This window comes from Plodia interpunctella, chromosome 13, assembly GCF_027563975.2.
Source record: "Plodia interpunctella isolate USDA-ARS_2022_Savannah chromosome 13, ilPloInte3.2, whole genome shotgun sequence".
NCBI lineage: Eukaryota > Metazoa > Arthropoda > Insecta > Lepidoptera > Pyralidae > Plodia > Plodia interpunctella.
The window spans coordinates 1,443,945-1,466,671 of record NC_071306.1 but is presented as its reverse complement, the minus strand read 5'-3'; the positions used below and the strand labels follow the sequence as shown (position 1 = coordinate 1,466,671).

The window sequence follows — 22,727 nt, the reverse complement described above, 5'->3', positions numbered from 1 at the left end:
ATTTAAAGTTTATTGCATATAATTAAGTATACGAATTAGAGTTTCTCATATGCCAAATGGAGGGATTCAATGATTGAATTTCAAATATGATTGCAATAAAACCCGTTGGATCTAATACGGATCCTTGGGTGACACCTCTATTTGTATCTTGTTAATTTCCGAATTTTTAAGTATTAGCTACATAAGCTACATATATAATGTTTTAATCTACATAAATGTAATCAGTTTGTAGTCTCTGGATAAATGATAGGCGACGACTATAAGGTAGAGCTCGTTTTAAACCATTCATTTAAACCTAGAATTGGATGTCGTTCGAGACGACTAAGAAACAGTTCTCTATTTTTATGCATAAAATTTTATGTCATAATTTAACATGGCATACTTTTATTTATCATAATAATATTTTAGGCACAATTTTTTTACGCATATCTACCATAAGCATAACAATTTTTAATCATAGTATTGTAAAGCATATTGGCGGTTTTTATTGTGGCACTTGAGCCACCCCGTCGCACCCTAACCTATAGCTTTATGCAAATAAATATTATGATAAAATATATTAGCCTAAATTATAATTATGCTTATCGAAAAGGTATTCCAAAAAACAAGCATGTCAAAATATTATTATGTAAAAAAATATGTATGCGAAAAACAGGGATCCCCTAAGGAAACAGCTTTGACAGCTGATAAGTATCAATAGAAATCCCCAGGAAAGTTGTATTGATTTAACTTTATTACAAAAACTCCACTCAACCAATAGGTGATGTAGAGAAAAAAAAATATTTTTGGACTGAGTACAAATAAAAGAAACGAAGCAAATGGACTATACAATAACAGCTATAGGGCGCCTGTAAAGTACCATTTAGTGTAAGATTCGAGAAATGTGTGGCATTCAGAAACTCCTGCAGCGTAGCAGATGGCGCTGCGGTCGTCGGCCTCGGGGAGGGCGGCGGCGGGGACAGCGCCGAGCCGGGGGACACCGAGCCTGACGAGCACGGAGTGGAGCCTCCGCAGTACCTGATTGCAAGTGAGCTTATCAAAGGTCTGTTTCAACACTTTCTGGAAAAAATACTATATTGTAATCTGACAGATAAAATTAACGGCCAGATAAATCTGTCTTAAGTGATAGGCCAGTTATACAACATTTGAGAAACATACCTTTAAATACTATGAAATATTTTATCGGAAAACGGTGCAACAAGATTTAAATGTATCAAATAAAATTTATAAATATGTTTTTTACAAAAATGAAATTTTTGACGTGCGATTTTATTGTCAAAGAGATCTTGTTAATGAGATCGACTGAACGGAGATTTTCGTAATATTTCGGTTTTTCGACGATCGATCAAACGATCAAGACGATTATAACCATCATCATCAATATATATAAAACTCTTCCGTTACTAAGTGACTGGCAGACAACGTACAGCCGAAACTGAACTGAGCTTAGACAGCTGAAATTTGTTGTGTAGGTTCCTAGGACAGTGTAGTCGGAACACTAAGAATCCGATTTGCTAAAATCCCACGGAAAACGGATTTTTACTTGCAAACTTATATTTCAACTTGTATCATAATCATACCTGTAAGTATTATCGCAGAACTCGAAACTGAATTCAGTGTGGAAGGTGGTGGTATCATCAAGCAATGGCACCATGAGCGTGTCCTCGCCGCCGCCCGCGCCGCCGTCCAGACAGCCTGACAGCAGGGACGAGCTCTCGTTCTGGGCAAATACAAAGCCATCAAAAACATGCTGTAAAACACCCAAGTCTCGCAGCTCAGTTTTTACACCGTAAAAAGTTGTGAGCTCCCAAGTCGATTAATTTATTTAGTCCTTAATTAAGGGATCTTCGTCTTAAGTTATTACGTAAGTTATTATCATATCAATATTAAAAATCTTTTAGATTTTAAATTAATAGATCGACTTGGCCATCGCATGATTAGGTTGTTTAGTATGTATCACACCAAACAACACTACGGGCCATCAACCTGGTTTCTCACCAAAGTCCTTCCGTTGTGCGATGATTTAGGTGAGTATCTATAAGAATTTAATGGTCCTGAAATTTAAATGGCACTTGAATTGGTTGCACTAGATCTCGTATCCAATTCTCGGTGGAAAAAAATAACAGATTCCAACAAAACACTAGTGAGACGTATTTTCTTTCGAATGATAATTAATGTTATAACAAAGGCCCGATTTATGATTAATCAAATTTTAGTCAGTTAGCATCTTTTTATGAAAACTGTAATTAAGTAAACAGGAGAAGCTGGACTACTTTCATTTGTCATGTCAAAATAATAACTGCAGTGCGATTCTGTAAGACACGTCAAAAAACTAACTTCAGGAAAAAATCTAACTGGAAGAAATCGCTTATAGCGATATGGCCGCTGCCCTTTGCACATTTTCTTGTTCATTTATTTAAGTTTTAAATTATATGTATAATATTTTTATGTTTTTTATTCATACCTAAAATAATGAGCAAAAAAGATTTATTTTTTTTTACTGATTTGGTGATCACTGATCTCGTTCTCATTTGCCGTTGAGCTATACACCTGCCTCATTCAAACTAAAGACAACATTGAAGAATTTTTTTTAGTAATTATTAATTAATTCATACTAACTTTTATCCTGTCCGGCATTGCCGCAATGATCTGCTCTGCTAGCGTGAACACGCGGTCATCCTGCTCCCCTGAAAGTCAATCGTCATGTGGATCTTCATAGCAAACATCTACTTCGATTACTTCAAATAATATTGTTTATATTTTACATATTATTATACTTTTTATATCAATTTCACTAACACCGAAAAATACACGAATTTAACAATAAAATTATATCTGTCATAATCGAAACTAATTTAAATCTCTAAAGATATGAAAATAAAAATTTTACTGACAACGAGAAATTATGATGAGTTATTACTCTTGTTTAATTATTTGAAGTAATCAAATATAAACACACAAATACAAGCAACATTGATTCATACCGTGATTTATTTGTTTAAGTCTTAAATAACACAACGTCAAATTATATTACAGTTATGATTATGGCTAAACCACAAACACAGCCATTCTAATTATCATTAGCAAAAATAATACCAGTGATAAATATAGTTGGTCACATTGTGAAAAATAAATTTCAAAATAATTGTGTCAAAATTTAGAGTTGATGAAATAAATTTGGAAAACGTGAAGGTTTTTGTGATGACAATAATGAATTTGGTGCTCCACAACATAATTACCTACCTGTGAATATATCTGAAACTACACATAAAAAGCTCCATAATATAAATATTCATGCAAGCGGATTAGCCAACATGCAGTGTGACATGTCTCGTATACTTGTCGAAGTGTTCTGACTTTTAACAACGAAATCTTGAAGTGTCGATCGAAGTTGAAGAGAAAAGCCAATCAGTTGAAAGGTGTCTGAAGGTATAGTGATAGTGGATAGACCAATACGAACCATTGAAAGCGACATCGAAGGACAACATCGAGCAAGCTAATCCGAACTTTATTTCATTGTACACAACATTAAATTTACTACAACAATTGTTAACAAATTCGGTTTAGCTTTGAAAGGATCTACTACACCAACACTGGGAATCTCCGCTCAAAATAGAATAGAGAAGAATCTACAAGTGGTCTAACGACATAAAGTGAGGGCTACTATCTGGTAACAGAGAGGGACAGATATATAGACATTGATATGTTAGAAGAAGAAGATCGAGCGGCCATAGAGGCGATGCAACTACTACAAATCACAACATCGATAGGTAGGAGCGGAGAAAAGCTGCGAATTGAAAGGGTATAGAGCAGTGATTGTCAAACAATTAGCCAATTATAAAAGGAATATACGTTAATTTTATAGTAATATAGGTAATTACTATAAAATGGAATTTACTTCGAGCTTCAGATCATGTATTTTAAGCCAGAATTTAAATTAGTACATTGTATCAAAAGTTGTTAACGTTTCTGAAATATGAACAACTGATTTCTGGCAATTATAATCGTTGTTAATAATTATTTCTGATGACAGGCTTTAAACAATATAAATAAATGCTTATATTCATATAGTTCAACGTTTCTTTTCAGATTTTAATATCATTAGTATCTGTTATATCTCAAAAGATAACATTTGAATTAATATTTTCTATCGTCATATTTTGTAAATCATGCACAATTCCTTTATCAACCGTATCATATTAAAGCTCAAGTACAACAGCCATAATCACTTTATCAAATGTGTCATTCGTATGCTCATTTATTTAACAAGGTTCAGATTCTTTCTCTCGACTCTCAAGTAAAGAATATATCCGATAAATAAGAAGGATTTCTACGGATTATTCCGAGAGACCTACAAAGACCAGGACGGGGAGAATTTGGGGTCCGTCTATACCGTTTCGTGACTGACCTTTGGTGGGCTGCGGGGGCGGGGAGGGCGCGGGGCTGGAGTCGCTGAGCGCCTCCACGTCTATGAGCGGACTCTGCGCGCGCCGCCACGCCGTCTCGCCTGGACAGGGCCGGGGTCTTTCTTAATGGCTTTTTATTTATTTGTTTTCACTTTTTTTTTTACCCATTATGACCTGAATTTGCTATTTGACTGGGTAAAAAATAAATTACTTATATGATTTGATAATTTTATTAATAACGTGATTTAAATATTTTTAAAGATCATCTGTTTTTTCATAAGATTTTTCTATTACATTGAAAGCTATCTTTATAACCTTTCTTCTAATTTATCTAGTGGTAGAAACTTTAGTTTTCTTAAAAACTTTGCAAAAAGGGTTAGGATACGGTAGAGTATTTATACACCAAAATTATCTTTATTCATTTATGTAAATTATCTTTATTTTCAAAATTATTTTTAACATTCCAATTGTCTCTATTTACAGCTTTACCCCGTCTTCGCTTTAACTAGATAAAATACCTTTAAACTGACTCCCTTTAAGTTTCAAAATCGATCATATTATTGCTTTTTAAATTCTAATATTCATTGTGTTGTACCAGTCAAATTTTAAGAGGCATATGTAATACTTCTATGAACATTATTAAATGATTACCGTTGACAGAACTAGACTAATCAATAGTATCGTTGAACTTTAAAAGATCCGCCGTACCCTTGAGCGGCCGTTCACTACGATGCCATCATATCAATCGAACGTGACAGATCCACTTGTAACTTTTCTTCATTAATTCAAAATTTATCAAAGCCATTAAGAAAGAGCCTGTTTTTATCCAAAACCAACTCCGAGACCGGTTACTGTTCCTAAAGCGAGCAGCGGAAAAACCTTCGATCCCTCGAAATTAGGCGCCGTGCCGATAAATAAATAATCACCAGCAAATGAAAACGGAACACTATGGTGAGGCCTGATCGTTGAAGACTTACAGAGAGCGAGGTCCATGCGTCTCCCGATTTTGGAGTCTCCAAGACTGTCTTCAGAGTTGTCCGAGTCTAGAGGTAGGGACATGCTTCGTTCCCATCTGGAAATCATATTGTAACAAATGTTAATTAGAAGGTAATGAATTTCATTTAGTTATGAATTTCATAAAGTATACAGTTTTCGATCATAAGCAAAACTCGGATTCACTGATAATAGGTATGTCACGAAAGAACTAGTTACATGATACTTCGTCCAAATCATGTCACTTTACATTTTAACTCTATCAGCTCGGAAACTTTAAAAAAATGTTAATTTTTCTTTTTTTGTAGCATAGTGGGCAAACGAGCATGCAGATCGCCTGATGGCAAACACCGCAGGCCATGAACACCGGCAAATGTCAGCGTTGTGTTGCACTCTTTTCTTAAAAGCCCCACTGTCGAACATTAAGTGCAAGGTGCAAAGTATAACATATTCTATTATTATTCTTATTTTCTCAATTTCATTTAATCTCAAACGTTTTCTGTTAATTTAAAATCGAAAAACAATCGATCGACGTGTTGTATTAAATATTTTTATTTGTGATTTTCTTTTTACCTAGCAGAACTGTTATCAGCCTTGTCAATGGCCGAGCTGGAGCGAAAAGCGTCAGCCATGTTGATGCCGCTGTCGATGGACGGTCGCTTCACCAGGTTGCTTTCCAGGCTGCCCGCGCGACCTTTTTGAGATAAACTGGAATAAAACGAGTAAGTTATTAACAAATATGTAAAGCACAAACCGAGGATAACAAATATATGTAAATTACAGATAAAATTCTATTTATAATCTATGTATAAGATGTGTCCTTAGAAATATTCCATTTTATAGGTGTTGGGTGTATACTGTTTAGTCGAGCACCGGCTCCCGGTGTCGGCGCCCCATCGAGCTAGTACCATAACTACGAAGGGACATCTTTAAGTTCTAAGAACCACAGAGTGATCAGGTATATCAGCCTCTGGAATATTCCTTCTTTAGGCGGCGGGTGTATCCTATTCGACTCGTCTCTCTCCTGTGCCAATGCCCCGGCGAGTTAACATCACGGGTCACGGCTACAATGATTTACCAGTGTGGCCTCAGAAACACCCCGTCGTTAGGCGGCGGGTGTATCCTGTCCAGCAAGGCGGCGAGGCGCGCGTGGCCGGCGCGGCGCGCGGCCGCCGCGGCCGAGCGCGCGCCCGCCTCGCGCCGCGTGCCCGCGCTCCAGCGAGCCAGCACCACGGCCGTCTCCACGTGACCTTCAGCGCTGGCCACCATCTGGAATTACACCAACGAATGCTTAACCACTAGTTGTTCGGCTCAGCTTAGACCTCGCGGACACAATAGTTTTTAGATGAGTTTTTATAAAATCATGAATAGGTATTACAAAAACGACTTAACCGATTTATATTCACGAACTTAAAAATTCCATTGACAGATCCAATATACCTTTTAAATTTCATCAAAATCAGACCAACGGTTCGAAAGTTAACAAGTCACAAACAAACAAACATACATACATACATACACACATACATACACACATACATAGATACAATACAAAAAATGTATTTTTGCCCCAAGTAGAATGTTAGATATTATAAACAAATATAGAAAGAGATACAATAATATAAGCAAATATAAGATAGAGAGAGATAGAGAAATACAATAATTTCTAATATACTAATGGCTTTTTTGGACATGTGATTACTCCCTAAAATAGGACTTCATATCGAATAAACAATGCATATCATCCTAAATGAAAAAAAAAATTGATCATCATCATATCGAGTGTGTTATTGCTAACACTGGTGTCAGATATTATTCATGTCGCCTATAAGGTATCTGACATAACTTTTACAATTATTTACTTTTTGCTTGCTCACAGACTTATTATATTAACTTCGTCTTTGGTATGATTTGATTATTTTATAATTTAAATTTTAAAATAGATATAATCACATAAATAACAACTAAAGAATTTAGGGGACTCGTCTTTCAATCGTTCGCAATGTTGAATTGACTTCAATTACCAAATTTGTTGTTCATCTTATATAGGCCTCGATCGAATGGCTGTTCAATGATACGTCTAATATTTCTTTGAATATTAAAATTTATTTATTTGATTTATTTTTATTATTATTTATATATATATATATATATATATTATGATTTATTTGATTTAGGTATGGCAATAATGAATGTTTGACAGTTGTTAAAAAAATATATATTTCCTACCACTTACCAAGGGCGTACAATTTTCACTGTCCCTTGCACCCAGATTTACTTCTTTCTCCAACGCCAGACTGCTATCATCCTGTTTCCACCTCAACAGCGCCGTGGTCAGCTTCGTGTAACCCAGTGCTGCCGCCAAGTGGAGGATTGTGGAACCATCTTCACCAGGCTCTGTAGTGAACCCTTCGGTGTTCCCAGCTGAACGGGCGCTCAGTGATTGGCAGAATGAAACTAGTCGCTCTTCGAATTTCGGGTTGGAGTACAATTGAACGTCTTCAATCTGAAAACATCAAGTTTAAAATTTAATTCAAAGCATTTACATTGCAATAGTAACTACTGTCGAAATATATGTTTAATATTGCTGTCACTAACATAGCTATTGAAGGTGATTGCTACCAAAAATAACTAATATTAATTAAAATAATTATCATCAATTAATTTAAGAACTTTGTTCTTGTCGGTGGAGCATTTTCCATCTAATTCTGTCCTCAGCCATCGATTTCACCTTCCTATACGACACGAGATATGCCATTTCTTTTATTTTATCTAGGAATGTCCTTCTTGGCTTTCCTTTTCCTCTTCTTGCTTCGTTTAATTAAAATAATATTCAAGCATAAATCCTTAAAATGTAATTCAACTCTACTTCTATATTCAAGGATTGGCCTGCACCTTCAAAATCGAGGAGTCACTTAAATCTAAATAGTAAGAATGGCCAAAATCTTACCTGATTATTATCATCCATAGGCTCAATCTTCACTTGCAGTCTGCCGTGGAGTCGCTGCAGCCGCTGCAGAAGCGAGAACCGTCTGAAGTCCAGCGACGGAAGCGGGGCAGAGGCGGGGGAGGACGGTGCTGGTGCTGGACCTGCCTTGTACTCGAACGCTACCGTGTCTGATACGACGCGACCTCCGCGTGCCACTTGAAGAGCTGCTAAGCCTGCTTCGTGAGCTGAAAGTAGATTTTTTACGTAATAGGGCAGCATAGTGGGTCACATGATGGTTGGTAAATGATCTTTTGAAATGATTATCTGAAGTTTCATCTTACATGATACGTAAAATCGTCTGCACGGGTTTCATTGTAAAGTTACATAAGGGTATACTATAATCTGGAACTATTTACCCCAAAATTCAGTCATAATAATATCAATAAGATATTTTTTCTTATTGATATTATTCTGACTGAATTTTAACTAATCTTCAAACACCAGAAAAGATTTTCTTGGATTATAGACAAACATTTAATCATAGTTAAAGTTGCCTATGTATTTCGATTCGAAGATATAAGAGTAAAATGAGTCGAACATAAGACAAGAAACAGTTTATAATAACAAAAATAACCTCTTACCTGGGCAATAACACCTTAGCAATCCATTCTGCACCAGCTTAGAAGGAACAGGAAAGTTATCAAACAGCACTGTATACTGATCAGCGCTCTCAGTCCAGGGTCCGGCTATGAGCACCTTCGCTCCACCTTCGGGGTAAGCCCACTCTGGGGAATAATCCGTGATGCTGAGAGCACCTTCGCTGTTTGAATCCGTTTGCATTTTCTCGTCTTCCTGGGGTGATTTTTCGCACAACTGGAAATATATATTTTTTTTTGTATTTTGTCATATAAAATAAGATTATTTAAAACAAATATATGTGTCACTGTTCTGGCAACGATATATCATGTTATAGCAGAACATGTAGTATCATTTTGTAAACAATGACCTAATATTTTATTTATTAAGCTTTGATAGTAATTTCCTCTTTACCATAATAAATGTAATTTTAATGTAGTTTGAAAAAGGACACTCACCACGGGATTCGTTGTAATAGTACTAGGATCCAATACTTCTAACTCCGGAAAGTCACCTAACATATCAAAGGCGTCGAGATTTACAAATACATTGTCGTCTACCACTTGAGTGGGTGATGCCACAGCCTCACAACTCTCTATAAAGTCCATCGTATCAATTCCTGATACCATAACATTAGCCGTGTTTGAAGTTTGAACACCATTCCTGTCCAATTCACAATTAGGCATATTGGCTGACAACGTCTTCTGAATATCTTCGTGGGATAACTCTAAAGTCTCATCAAAGAAACCACTTGAACCTAAGTGCCCATCCGTGCCTAGTAATACTAGTGTATCATCACAGTTGTCTGTCAGAACTTTACTCTCTAATCTTTCAACTAAATCTGGATACCTTGACGGCGTCGCAGGCGCACTGGCCACGATGTGATTCCTACTTATAGTTCTCGGTTCCATTTTAATTTTCCTATCAAAAGCACTAATATCAACTTTCTCCTCAATCGTCTCTACTTCGTACGTATTCGAATCTGTATGGTGGAGACATGAAGACGGCTGGCTATCTGGTATCTCTCTCTTTAATAGAAAAGTGGGTTTATACTGCTGTCGGTACCTATCTCTGGGTTCTTCGCAAACGAATGACGTCACTGACAATGGGGATACTAAGGACGAATGTTGTTGGGCAGTGTTACTGGTTCCATTAAGTATAAGCAGACCACCGCCTCCTTGTATTTGTCCAAGTGATAGCAGTAATGGCGACGCTGATTGTGGGGAAGGTCTGTGATCTCGGGTGTATTGTCTTGGTGGTTGCGACATAGGTCTCGGTGAAGGTCCAGTGGTAGATGACACGTGGTGGTCTGACGGAGGCGGTTTGGCGGCTTGTATCCGTCGTAACGGATGGGCACAAGTTCGGGAGTCTTGGCAAGTTGAGTCTGGACATCCGCACTCGAGCTGTCGAGCTAAGGCTGCCGCTCGTGCCGCTCGTTGCTTCTCCATCAGCTGGCCCACGATCGCTTCGACAGTTTCCGCCGTCTGAAACATTTTGCCCTACATCTAAATTTTCAAGAATGCTCTTTAATTTAATATCTAAAAAAGGTATGCGAACGGATGCTCACTGAAATTTCCAACTCATTGTTGATATCAGACTCATCTTCGCTGAAGACTGAAAAATGAAAAAAGAATAATTAAAATGTATGATCACAATTAATATTTATAAAGGGGACAAAATTTATGCGACATAATGAAATGGGTTTTATAGCTGATTTCATGAATATTAAAGGAGTAAACTTTTCGAATTAGGTTCCAATTCGACGCTTAACATTTATGAAAGTTGGAAACTGAGATAATCTTTCGTAGCTGATTATTCTGTTCTGATAATGCATATATTGTGGTTGATAAAAACTTTTTTTTTGTGCATTTAGTTTAGTGCATAATACATTTTACAAATCAAAATACTAACTATAATAATTAGACACTGATTTATGAATAAACTAAGCATTACCAGTAGATTTTTTTTTTTGAACTGAAAACTTCTTTGGCGTTGTGCACTTTTGATGATGGGTAAAAATGTTAAACTCGCGTCAGGACACGTAATTCGTAAGACGTCAAAAATGCACATCGTTAATATTCAAGTTTTCACTTCTGCCAGCACTGCCGGAGCGCAACTGGTTTTTTTAGAGGCTGTCAATACATCGTATTTTTTTAAAAAAAAACTTATAACAAATTCTACCCACACATGGGCTTTAGTTGGCTGACCAGCTCATCTTTCGTCCACTCTTTCTTGTCCGCCCACAGCGCCAGGCTTGGCGCCACCGTCGCCAATTTATTGTCGTCAGGGTACGGCACGTTGAGATAGTGCACGAGGACTATGTCGGGATTCTGAAATTAAACAAAAAATTTTATGTCATAAAAAAGTTTTTTTCTTTGTTTATTTATACTATTATTACAAAGAGGCAAACCTTTGTGACTTTGTATGTTTGAGACGGATAATCTATGAAACTACCGAACTGTTTTCAAAAATTCTTTCACCATTAGAAAAGTACATTATACAAGATTGCTATAGGCTTTTTTTTATCTCAAAATTACTACGGAAGCGAAGCCCCGGGCAATATCTAGTCTATACTAATATCTTTCTCTTCGCGTGGTTACATTTGAAGCTGTGACTCCCCAAAGCCCAGGGTTAGCGTAAATAAAATTGCAATTAAATTTTCAAGATTTGGCTTTTGACTTCACAATAGGCCGCCCGCCTGACGTCAACCCGAATGCTATCGTTGCCTGTCAGCTATTAGAGCTTTGTGTCCATTAGTCGCCTTGTACGCCGCCCGCGGGATCCTATTGTATATTCTGTATCTTATTCTAGGGCGGGACCACATGCTAGTTTATCTATACTAATATCATAAGTGCAAAAGTGTGTCTGTCACGGTTTGACGCCCCAAACCATAGTCGATTTTAATGACATTTTGAATAGATATAGGTGATGAACTGTGGTCAAGCATAGAGTTTTTTTTTTTTTTTCAAATTACAACACTTCAAAAAATACTTTACGATGTGTGAATACGTAAGTTGTTACAATAAAACCTATTTAAGACAGAGAATAATCAAATTATTATACTGAATTAATATGTAATTAATAAAAAACACAAGCTATTAATAAACTAATACTTCAATTCAATTTAAAGTACTTAAATGCTCAAAACGTTAAATACGTACATATATTTAAAACATTTTCAATCTTCTCCACTTATATTAAAAACTAATAAAGCAATGAAAAAAAAAACCATTAATTTGGTACGAATGGGATAACAAAGATAAAACACATAGAACTGTGAATACTAAGTGCATACAGAATGAGGAAATTGCATTAGGGTTGGCAACCTCCTGTTTGTCACAGTTCATAATTGAAAAACTTAATATGTATTGTTGAAATAGCTTGCATGCAAGGAGAAAATTTCCATTGTCCAAAACAATGTTTTAATACAAATGACATGAATGATATTGACGAAGTATGTAGGATAGGTGACTAAGTTATAAGCTCTATTTGTAACTTTTTTAGGTTTTACCGCATGAGTTTCACACGGGAAAGGTTATGTTTCCGGAATAAAAGCCTTCTCCATACTTCAAACTATATGTACGCAAAATTTCAAGATTGGTCGAGTAGATAGAGCGTGAAGAGGTAACAAACAAACAAACTTACTTTCGCATTTATAATATTAGTTTGGATTTGGATTACTCTAAGATTATTATAACACTTAATTGTATGGCGAATAAATAATATTAATATATATTATAATATTAATATAATATATTACACCGTTTGTAATAATATTCCTTTCTATTTACATTCTTCGTCAGAAGCATGTAGCGAATTTATTTTTGTACATTTATTGATAAGCGTGTATATGAAATAAATTAAAATTTTATAACTATATACTTTTAATAATATGTACGCTGATCGGCAGCGATAGCACCTAAGAGGGTTGACGTCAACCAAGCAGTCATAAAATCAGAGCCGGATTCAGATAATTTAAAGATTTTTTTTTCGCAAGTCCAGCATTTTGGATATCATAACCGAAAATTGAGCAAAGAAAACTCGTTGGTTAAAAAATAAATGGTTATTATTTGCTATGCGACATGATCCCACATAGAACTTCGCTTATGTTAACATATTTCGTTCGTTATTCCGGTTCTTTATTGCTATTTCCAAATGAAAGGGTGAAACTTTATGTTTTATTGTTTGTAATAAATAATAACCCCTAATTGCCTTTTTCAAAAATCAACAAACTACACTAAATTTATTGTACCTAAATTATACAAATCAGTACATAAATACAATCTTTGCATATTAAAATTAATCTAGAAAAATCATTCAAAATTTAATAGTACCTATTACATAATTTGAAAAGTTAATAGGTGCACGTTAATTGATATTATAATTTTAAAAAGTTGTTGTGTGTTTGTCCTTCTCTCACGTCAAAACAGCATCGGAATAAAATTATTTTCGGTGTGGAGGTAGAGAGCTGACGATTGCCACAGCGTTACATTTTGCCACAAGCGGAGCAACATGCAACAGCTAGTTAACATAACTAACATTCTACTTGGGGCATAAATACATTCTTTGTATGTATGTATGTTTGTAACGCGATAACTTTCGAACGGTTGGTCTGATTTTTATGAAACTTAAAAGGTATGTAGGATCTGTCAATAGAATTTTAATATTCGTGGGTCATCAAAATCGGTTAATTCGTTTTTGAAATATTCACAATTTTGTAAAGTCTCATCGAAATTTATTGTATTCGCGAGGTCTACGTTCGCGGCGAACGATTTGTAGTTCAATTTTTAAAATTCAAAATATTTTATCCACCCAAGCCACTATCGTCTACATTTTATATCTATGAAAAACCTTCAAGATTGCAATTTCCTCAATTTGTAATATGTTCCGATCAAACTACAAAATGTATAAGTAACATATTTTAATTTCCGAGCTGAAGAGCGAATGTAAAGCGGAGTGTACCGTAATAACTATCCATTTGTCTTCAAAATGGCGCAATAAACATACAAACATTATTTATGAAATGGCCGCCAGGGTTGTCACATGTGTTTTATATACTTGTGGTTTTTCATTAACTCTTTGCTAACAGAATATTGCGGAATTATTAATATTAATCGTCGTACAGTTATCATTGGAGGTTAATTAGTCTTTATTGTGTTTTAATTAAGGTTTACTGTTGGAAGAATTATTTATTATAATGAAGCATTATATCCATTATCGACATAAGTGTTCGAGGAAAATTATATCATTATAATATAGATAATTATATTATAATGATATAATTTTCATCGTTTTGTAATTTAAATTTCTTTTTAAATTACAAAACGTACTTACCTACATAAGTACGTTTTGTAATTTAAAGCATAAAATAAATTGTTTTTGCTTGAAAATAATCAACTTGAATGTTCACAGTGCACATCATTTTATACTTTGTATTATACAGAACTTTAAGTAGGACTAACTTAGTAACTAATCTATGCTTCTATAGTTTTTTTATTGTTATTTTGGTAACTTAAAAAATGTATTAAATAGTATAATTTATTATGATCTTTCCCGGACGGGTATTTTGCTAGTGTTTTACATGACTACGAGTCTACAGACAGAGGTCGTTAAATTTAAATCTAATTAATAACAAATATTTTTAAATTGTTAATTTAATTAAATTAAAACGCACTGGCAACCCTAACAATATATTGTAAACTTCTGAATTGTAACTTGGGCTTAGAAGAATGTAGCGGGCTGCCGACAGACGAGAAATATTGTACGATTCGGACCAAAATTGGTTTTTTGTAGAAAATTTTTAGTCTTTGTTACAATGGCCACTTTATTTGTAGGGTTGTCCGAATAGAAGTGCAGTAGCTACTATGTATTTTCTCGGTAGATTTTTTTCTGAAGAACTGACGTGACTTCCTGGTTGACTATTTAGTTCACTAGTATGTGTATGCGACTAATACTTGCCACTTAATGGCGGTAGTGGAAAAAATCTTGTCAGATTTTCAAGATACCAGACCATTTGCTGTAAAATCTGACTCATACTCAAGAAACTGGCGTGTCGTCAGTCCTAGAATAGGACCACTCTATATCCTCCTGTAGAAGTCGTACGAGAAGAGTAAAGGACACGGCACTGGCAGCTGCAATAACATTTCTAAAGAGAAATAAGCGACAGTAGAAAAATCACCGCCGAATCCACAAATATTACAGTTTTACCTCGACTCCGGATTTCGTCGCCTCACAGCGCCGAATGCAACCTCGCGAGTATGAAAGAGAAACTACAGTCCATTTTGGCCCAACTTACTACTATTAGGTACAAACTACAAACTCAATCGCCACCTGTTACAGCGCAATCAGGAATTCAATTACCGCTGCGGCGACGCTGGCATTTCAGACCACTTCATAATGCACCGAGCTAACAGTTTTGTAAACTTTACCTCCAGTTCTGATTATAGTGCTAAATATTAATTTTACTGGATACGATCAACACACATTTACTTTATCCTAACTAATATTATAAATGAAAGTAAATTTTGTTATCTCTTCACGCTCTATCTACTCAACGTATCTTTTTGAAATTTTGCATACATGTAATTTGAAGTATGAAAAAGGACGTAGGGTACCTTTCATCCCGGAAAAATAAGTTCCCGTGGAAAATTTACGCGGGCAAAAGCTAGCTCATTATATAGCTAAGCTCATTATAAATTTCACTCGAAAGTACGTTTAGTAAAGACTTACAATAAAAGGGAAAAAAATCTGAAAATCATATTTTTTATGTACAAAACGAGAAATGGCGAATTTTAAGGAACGCTCGGAGAGCGAGTTCAACTCAGACGTGTTTTTTTTTTATTCAATTGAGCACTTAATGCCTTAAAGCGGTCCATAATTAAACAAGTTCCAATTAAAGTTACGTAATTATACCGCTTAACTTTGTTCTCATACGGTCTAATAGAAAATTCACATCCAAACAAAATATAGCTCAGTGCCCGTCAATATAAACTTTGGCTTAGACTGGCGACTTTCATGCCATATAAATCGGAAAAGTCGTACTTCCATTAATATTAGAGATTTTCTAGAATAAATCGGAAATATTGGGGAAATTTGAGGTTATTCCAATTCGTCTAGATTTTCATTTCTAAAGCTGGTTTCACGTTGATTTATTGAGATTGGATTAGTGTAAATAAAATTATTTAATGTGAACCCAAGTCTCCGATGCTTAGGGTGCGTTGCACTCAGATGACGGTGCAACCCACCTTGAGTGTTGCCCTAATGGCACAAAACTCCAGGCAGATTTACCTAGCGGTTAGTTTGTTTGTCAGATTGATGAGATGACAATAACGACTAAACATACTTTCTAATATAATTAGGATAAATCACACAGATTGAGCTAGACCCAAAGCCATAATCAGAAAAAGATCATTTTCCATCATGACCCGATCTCCCGAACCCGGGCCCTCTCGGTTCAGAGGCAAGCACTTTACCACTGCGCCACCGAGGTCGTCGTATCTGTGTAACATAACTTATAGTATAACAAATAGGTTTAATCTAGTATTAGCGATCAGTATCATCGTTAGCAAACTGCCGCGTGAAAAGTCCAAAGATTTTTCAAAAAATCTTGACTATGCATAAATCGCAAATAAGCAGAACATTGCTACACAAGCGTGCATTATATTTGATATTACACTGGAGGCGGAATTATTGCGCGAGACAAAGCCGATGGCTATAATAAGGCCGACATCTTGATTCCCACAAGAACAGGTTCTGCCTAGTGTGGAAGTCGCAGGTTAAGGTTTTATATTGTAAGGTTTATAGGTACTTTTATTACTCTTACAATGTTATTTGGTTAATATCAGAAGAAACTTTGTAAAATTCTTTTTAGTAAGGTACATTAGTGGTACTTTAATCAAATATTCATTAAAAAAGGTTACATTAATCTAATAATGACCAATATGCACGATGATTTTTTTGCGATGTTTTTCACCATACTTAATGCCGGCTCCACACTGTCGCCGAAGTTCGGCAACTTTGGTAGAATCGGTATACATTGCTGATCTTGCATTGCGGTAAATAAAAGCACTCATACATACTAAGCGATGTTCGCGCATTCGCGTCGGCACCTGTCTGAGTTCGGCGGCAGTGCGGAGCTAGCATAAAGTCGAAAAGTGTACTGACCAGAGGTTTTTTTTACAAAAATGACAATTTTGCCACAAGCTTTTATTATCGTCAGAGACATCTTATGGTATTTAACGCCTTACAAAAAACCCATGTCCGTGCTGTAAACGGTTGAGGAGTTCCCTCGTTTGGAGCCGACCCGGGCAAATAATGCATTGTCATGGGAACTGAAGCGACGTGGGCAATTTCAACTCTATAGGTCAACTGGAAGTAGGATACATCTAACTTGCAAGATTTGATTACAGACAGACAACGGGACAGGTGAAACTAAATAAAAGCTTGTAAAACATTAGCGCTGGAATGTTTTAAAGGATATAAAAATACAAATGAACACAAAACAAACCGTACATTTACCTGTAACAGCCAGTAGCAGCGACGGTGGAAGGTCGGCAGTATGGCAGAGTGCACGTAGCATCCGTAGATACACTGCAACAAATAGAATAAATAGGTATGAGATATTTTACACTGTGACCATACCAAAAGACCTAGTAAAAGACAACAGTATGGCAGAGTGCATGTAGTATCAGTGGATACACTGCCATTTGGTAGAGCATAGCTTTTTTTAAATACCTAGATTTTGGAAATTTTAAAAAGATATTGGATTTTTAATGGAGTTCTTCTATCGAGTCGAAGTTTTATTATATAAACAACAAAATATCTTCATATTGCCAGAAGATTCAAATATATATTTCTAGTTTTCATTATGATATAACAATTTATAATCTATTTTTATAGACTGTAATTTTATTTAAATTATTTACGTGTAATTTTTATTTAAGATCAAGAATCTTTTTACGCAAATGTCTTGTTTAACATGACGTTATCAAAGATAAATCTTTTTGCATTCAAACGTGACAAACGATCATGTCCGTAGGTAGAGTAAACCGTTGAAGAGTTTCCACGTCTGGACCCGTTCCTGTTTACGCCATCGGGTCATGCTCATCAAAATAATGCATTGTCATCCAAACTAAAAGTGTGTACAAAATTTCAGCTCAATCGATTGAAGATATCTGCTTCAAAATTGAATTACAAGATTCCACCTTACATATACAATTTCGGGTTAAAAAGTACCCTATGTGTTATTTCAAGTTATAATCTACCCATGTAACAAATTACATAACAATCTGTCCGGTAGATTTTGCGTGAAAGAGTAACAAATATACAAATGTACAATATTAGTAGGAGTTGCATTGCAAGTTACATAAAAGCTTTTAAACGTCAAAAGCTTTGTACGAAGACTTGTTTTCCTATTTACATTGTGGATGCGTGTAAATGCATGAATGCAATAATTATGCAACAAGCAAACGGAAACTGTTTATCATACAGTAGGAATGTCTTTTATAGGGCACCAAAGGAATACTTGTCTTTAAACTATATCATACCTCTTCTCTTATCTTCTCTTCTTTATCATATCAATTAGAAGGTTTTTGCAACAAGACATTGGCAGCGGACGCACGCAAGCCCGCGGCTTTAGTGCGTCCGTTGTGAATATCTCAGATTCTGAGCAACGTATCGCGATAAAACCTATACCAGATTTTGAGTTAGACCATCTGCTACACGACTGAGAAAACCGCATCTAATTCCATACAGTACATTTTGCGTAATGCGCGTACGCATACAGATAGAAAGACAGACAAGAATTAATCCCACAAATATCCCCCATAATTACTTTTCATTAAAATCTCCTATGTACAGACATAGCCTACTGCCATAGCGTACTGATAAAAAAAAAACTCTAAGCAGAAAAAAAAATACTAGCTTAGCTTATTTTTACGTAAATTGGGACACTATTTTGTCAAAGAAAATCGCTTATCTCAACTAGATCTTAAGCACTGAAAGACATTTTATGTGACTTAGCTAAAACGCTCCATACAAACATTTAATTTTCTTAAATCAGCCAAATTATTCGGGACAAAGTTCAGTTCTATTTTTAAAATGCACTTCAAAGAGGCAATCACGCAGCGACAAGCGACTTTGTAGCGATTTTATCATAAAATTGCACGTTTTTAACAACTTTAATGCCTTGTCCGGACTATTATATCTAGAGGCTGAACGAATACAGATGTCCAAAGGCTAGACCAGAATTGGCACCTACACTAAGTTCGTTACTCTGAAGCCTCTTGCATTGTATGTGGCGCAATTTACGAGCTGCGCGCGGAATATTCGCCGTTTCCAAATATTTTTGCAATGTCTGTGGCACGTAGCCGCAGAAAATAAAGTGTAGTATTTTTCATGTTTGTCTCAAAGAATTTAAAAAATATTTCGCTTATAGAGTGTAATGTCACTTTTCTTCCGATAAATATTTTTTTCAAATTTTGTTAATAGTAAAGATTCGTTATATTCACGGCCCATTGCCATTAGTTACTTTATAAACCACATGCTTTGACGAAAATTTTGATACAGTATCACTTCTTATACCCCTTACAGGGTAGAAGCGGTGGTGGTGTTATGGTAAGACAACCTGTGAATCGAAAGCTAAGGTTCGTATCCTACTCGTGCCATATGAGTTTGTATACCAATCTGACTCATATATAGTAGTTTTCATTGACCACCACTTGCTTCCGGTGAAGGTAAACATCGTGAGGAAACCTGCACACTGGTGGATAGTTTAGTTCACCTGTGTGCATGCGACTACCTGCCTAGATAAAAATGTAAAAGTCATGTCAGATGCCTTTAGGCGACTTGAATAAGATATGATTAGTATCATATCTTGGCAATAATATACTGGTAAAGAAAGAAAGCAATATTTAAAACGTTCAACGTGTTTATATCGAAATATAAATCCCAAAATAAATCCATCTCCGCCCATTCTCATGCTGTGGACCATAAAAGTTTACGCTTCACGGTCACAGTTGTGCAAAATGTATTATTCAAACTGTACGTACGTGGCGACGTCCATACACCCAATATCAATGTATGTCCTAGTATCAGTTGCCACAAGCTATGGGCAAATGGTCCCATGCCAAATTGGTCTTTTTAACCCCCGACGCAAAAAGAGGGGTTACAAGTTTGACCGCAAAGTGTGTCTGTCAGTCTGTGTACGTGGCACCGTAGCCCATCAACGGGTGATCCAATTTGGATGCGCTTTTTTTTATTTAATAGCAAATTTTTATGCGGTGTTTCTTAGATTTGTTTGATCAAAATCGGTTCAGCCGTTCAAAAGTTGTAGCGAAATATGATATGTATGGCCTCATGGCCAGTATTGGCTCCCAACAAGGAAACTCAACCCCAAAACTGTTTCAGACTTTATTAAAAGTTGGTGATTGTTGGATTTACCGTAGTTGGGGATTTTACAGTAACATAATATTATCGTATTATTTTGTACAATTGTTATCTTTATGGGCAATAAAAATGATGGGTAATGTTGAGATTGACCTGTGGCTTTTGTTGAGACAGGTCTTGCCCTTTTTCACGACCAGCGCCATTAATTTTAGCGTAAATATTACAATGTACATGTTTAAATAAATAATGTTTAAATAAATAATAAATAAATATATTAGGACAAATCACACAGATTGTGCTAGCCCCAAAGTAAGTTCGAGACTTGTGTTATGGGATACTAACTCAACGATACTATATTTTATAACAAATACATATATAGATAAACATCTAAGACCGAAAGATTGTGAGGATGTGTGTATGTATGTATGTTGGTGACTCTTTCACCCTCAAAATCAACTGGACCTTTTCTTATGAAATTTGGTACACGGGTAGAATGTAACCTGGAATAACATATAGGGTACTTTTTATCCCGAAATTCCTACGGGAGCGAAGCTCCGTCACGCATTGTTATTGTTATAAAAAAGGTGTTTTTGAAACTATTTAACTTAGAATTTAGTGGGCACATGAAAAAACGTTTTCTTCCTTTACAAAAAACCTTTTTTTTCATTTGCAGATATCCGAGCTTGCTTCATTACACCTCTCAAAGGATTTCTAAACAACAATACGGGGCAAACTTAAAATGCATTTTAAAACGAAACGCCACTTTGTATTTAAATCACGTAAACAGACCGGACGATTAAAAAATAACGTAAAATCCTTTGTTGAAACTGGGAAGAGTTGCGCGATACCGTACGTATACATTTAGGGAGATCGTTCGCTTTTACGATATTTGTAAAGTGTCCATTTTTTTGCTGTTTCGTGTAAAAATGTGTAGAGAGAATCGTCCAACGACCACTCAACATTTGATCTTTAATATTTAAGACATATTTTAATTGCATATATAAATATTTGACGACCTCGATGGCGCAGTGGTAAAGTGCTTGTCTCTGAACCGAGAGGTCCCCGGTTCGATACCCGGTCGGGTCATGATGGAAAATGATCTTTTTCTGGTTGGCCCGGGTCTTGGATGTTTATCTTTATAAAATATATTATCGTTGAGTTAGTTTCCATGTGATATTAACACAAGTCTCGAATTTACTTTGGGGCTAGCTCAATCTGTGTGATTTATTTATGCTACTGTTATTTAATATTCAAAGTCTCCAGCTCACAGAAGCGGACTTAATTGCATAACCTCGTAAATCTTCATAAAATTGTGTTCATACGGTCAAAAGCATTTATGTTCCCCATCATGGACCTTTATGCGGTTGTTATAAAAACGACTTTGCTGTGAATTTGAATTGGTGGATGTGTTGACTGTACGTCATTACGATACGAGCCGATTCATAGAATCGATTTCCGTCGTAAAAGTCTAATTCACTCACAAGCCGCCTCTACCCCGGATATTGGTGTTTGGTGTGAGTTAAACAAAACTGGCTTCCAAAAAAAAATATGATAAAATATCAAAGTCAAAGCATTTAGATATATTTAGACCTTCACAGGTACTTTTTCACGTCAAACTATTAATAATATAACTTTATTCACCAATTAAAATTACATTATAAACTTTTTTTTTCTTTTAACAATATAGTATTGCTTAAAAGCTACAAATTTAACGGAACGACGACTGCTAAGAAGAAATGCCGAAAGAAACTCATTTAAAGAATGTTGATCCATATCATGCCAGAATTTTTTTTACAGCTAAATAAGAACGGACTAATAACAAACAACTAAAAATATGCGACCGTGCGAAACGGGGACGAAAATGAAGAAAGAAAAGGTATAGCCTATACCAATCTTGGCTAATGCACTTTTCTAATGGTGTAAGAATTTTTGAAATCGGTTCGGTAGTTTCTGAGATTATCCGCCTCAAACATACAAACTCGCATAGTCACAAACGTTTACCTCTTTAAAATAATAGTATAGATAATAAAACACAAAAAAGTATAACAAAAGGTGGACTACGAAGCAACCTAGAAAACGCTCAGATGAAATAGAAATAAAGAAGAAAAAAACAAGTTAAAAGTCTGGAATACTGAAATCAATTTGAATAAATAACTTTAGTTTAGCATTCATTCAATATATCAAATAAACTGTAACAATATAAACAACAAGGCGCATCCAATATTTTTACGAAATTCAAAATACAAATACAAGGAATAAATACTTCATTTTAAAAGAATAATTTAAAAAAAAAAATGCCCCTCTAAATGACATCTATATAAACATACAATTTCTTTTTTAAGAAACGTATAATTTTTAAAAATACATACTAGCAGTTT

At 35.4% G+C, this 22,727-nt stretch overlaps 1 protein-coding gene across 5 annotated transcripts in view; it reads right to left on the bottom strand.

The window, feature by feature from the left end:
* Camta (Calmodulin-binding transcription activator) overlaps positions 1-22,727 on the bottom strand; it is a 182,078-nt gene that overhangs the window by 15,285 nt on the left and 144,066 nt on the right. For 2 of the 5 annotated variants that reach the window (XM_053754066.1, XM_053754064.1), the window contains exons 6-19: positions 17,476-17,553; positions 11,150-11,294; positions 10,532-10,578; positions 9,423-10,463; positions 8,970-9,201; positions 8,350-8,573; positions 7,636-7,905; positions 6,478-6,668; positions 5,973-6,107; positions 5,384-5,478; positions 4,409-4,507; positions 2,620-2,687; positions 1,581-1,720; positions 860-1,017 (exon numbers count right to left, since the gene is read on the bottom strand). In XM_053754066.1, the coding sequence (XP_053610041.1) occupies positions 860-1,017; positions 1,581-1,720; positions 2,620-2,687; positions 4,409-4,507; positions 5,384-5,478; positions 5,973-6,107; positions 6,478-6,668; positions 7,636-7,905; positions 8,350-8,573; positions 8,970-9,201; positions 9,423-10,463; positions 10,532-10,578; positions 11,150-11,294; positions 17,476-17,553 (2,923 nt within the window). The remainder of the gene's footprint in view (positions 1-859; positions 1,018-1,580; positions 1,721-2,619; positions 2,688-4,408; positions 4,508-5,383; positions 5,479-5,972; positions 6,108-6,477; positions 6,669-7,635; positions 7,906-8,349; positions 8,574-8,969; positions 9,202-9,422; positions 10,464-10,531; positions 10,579-11,149; positions 11,295-17,475; positions 17,554-22,727) is intronic. The other 3 variants (XM_053754065.1, XM_053754067.1, XM_053754068.1) reach the window with 3 other exon arrangements.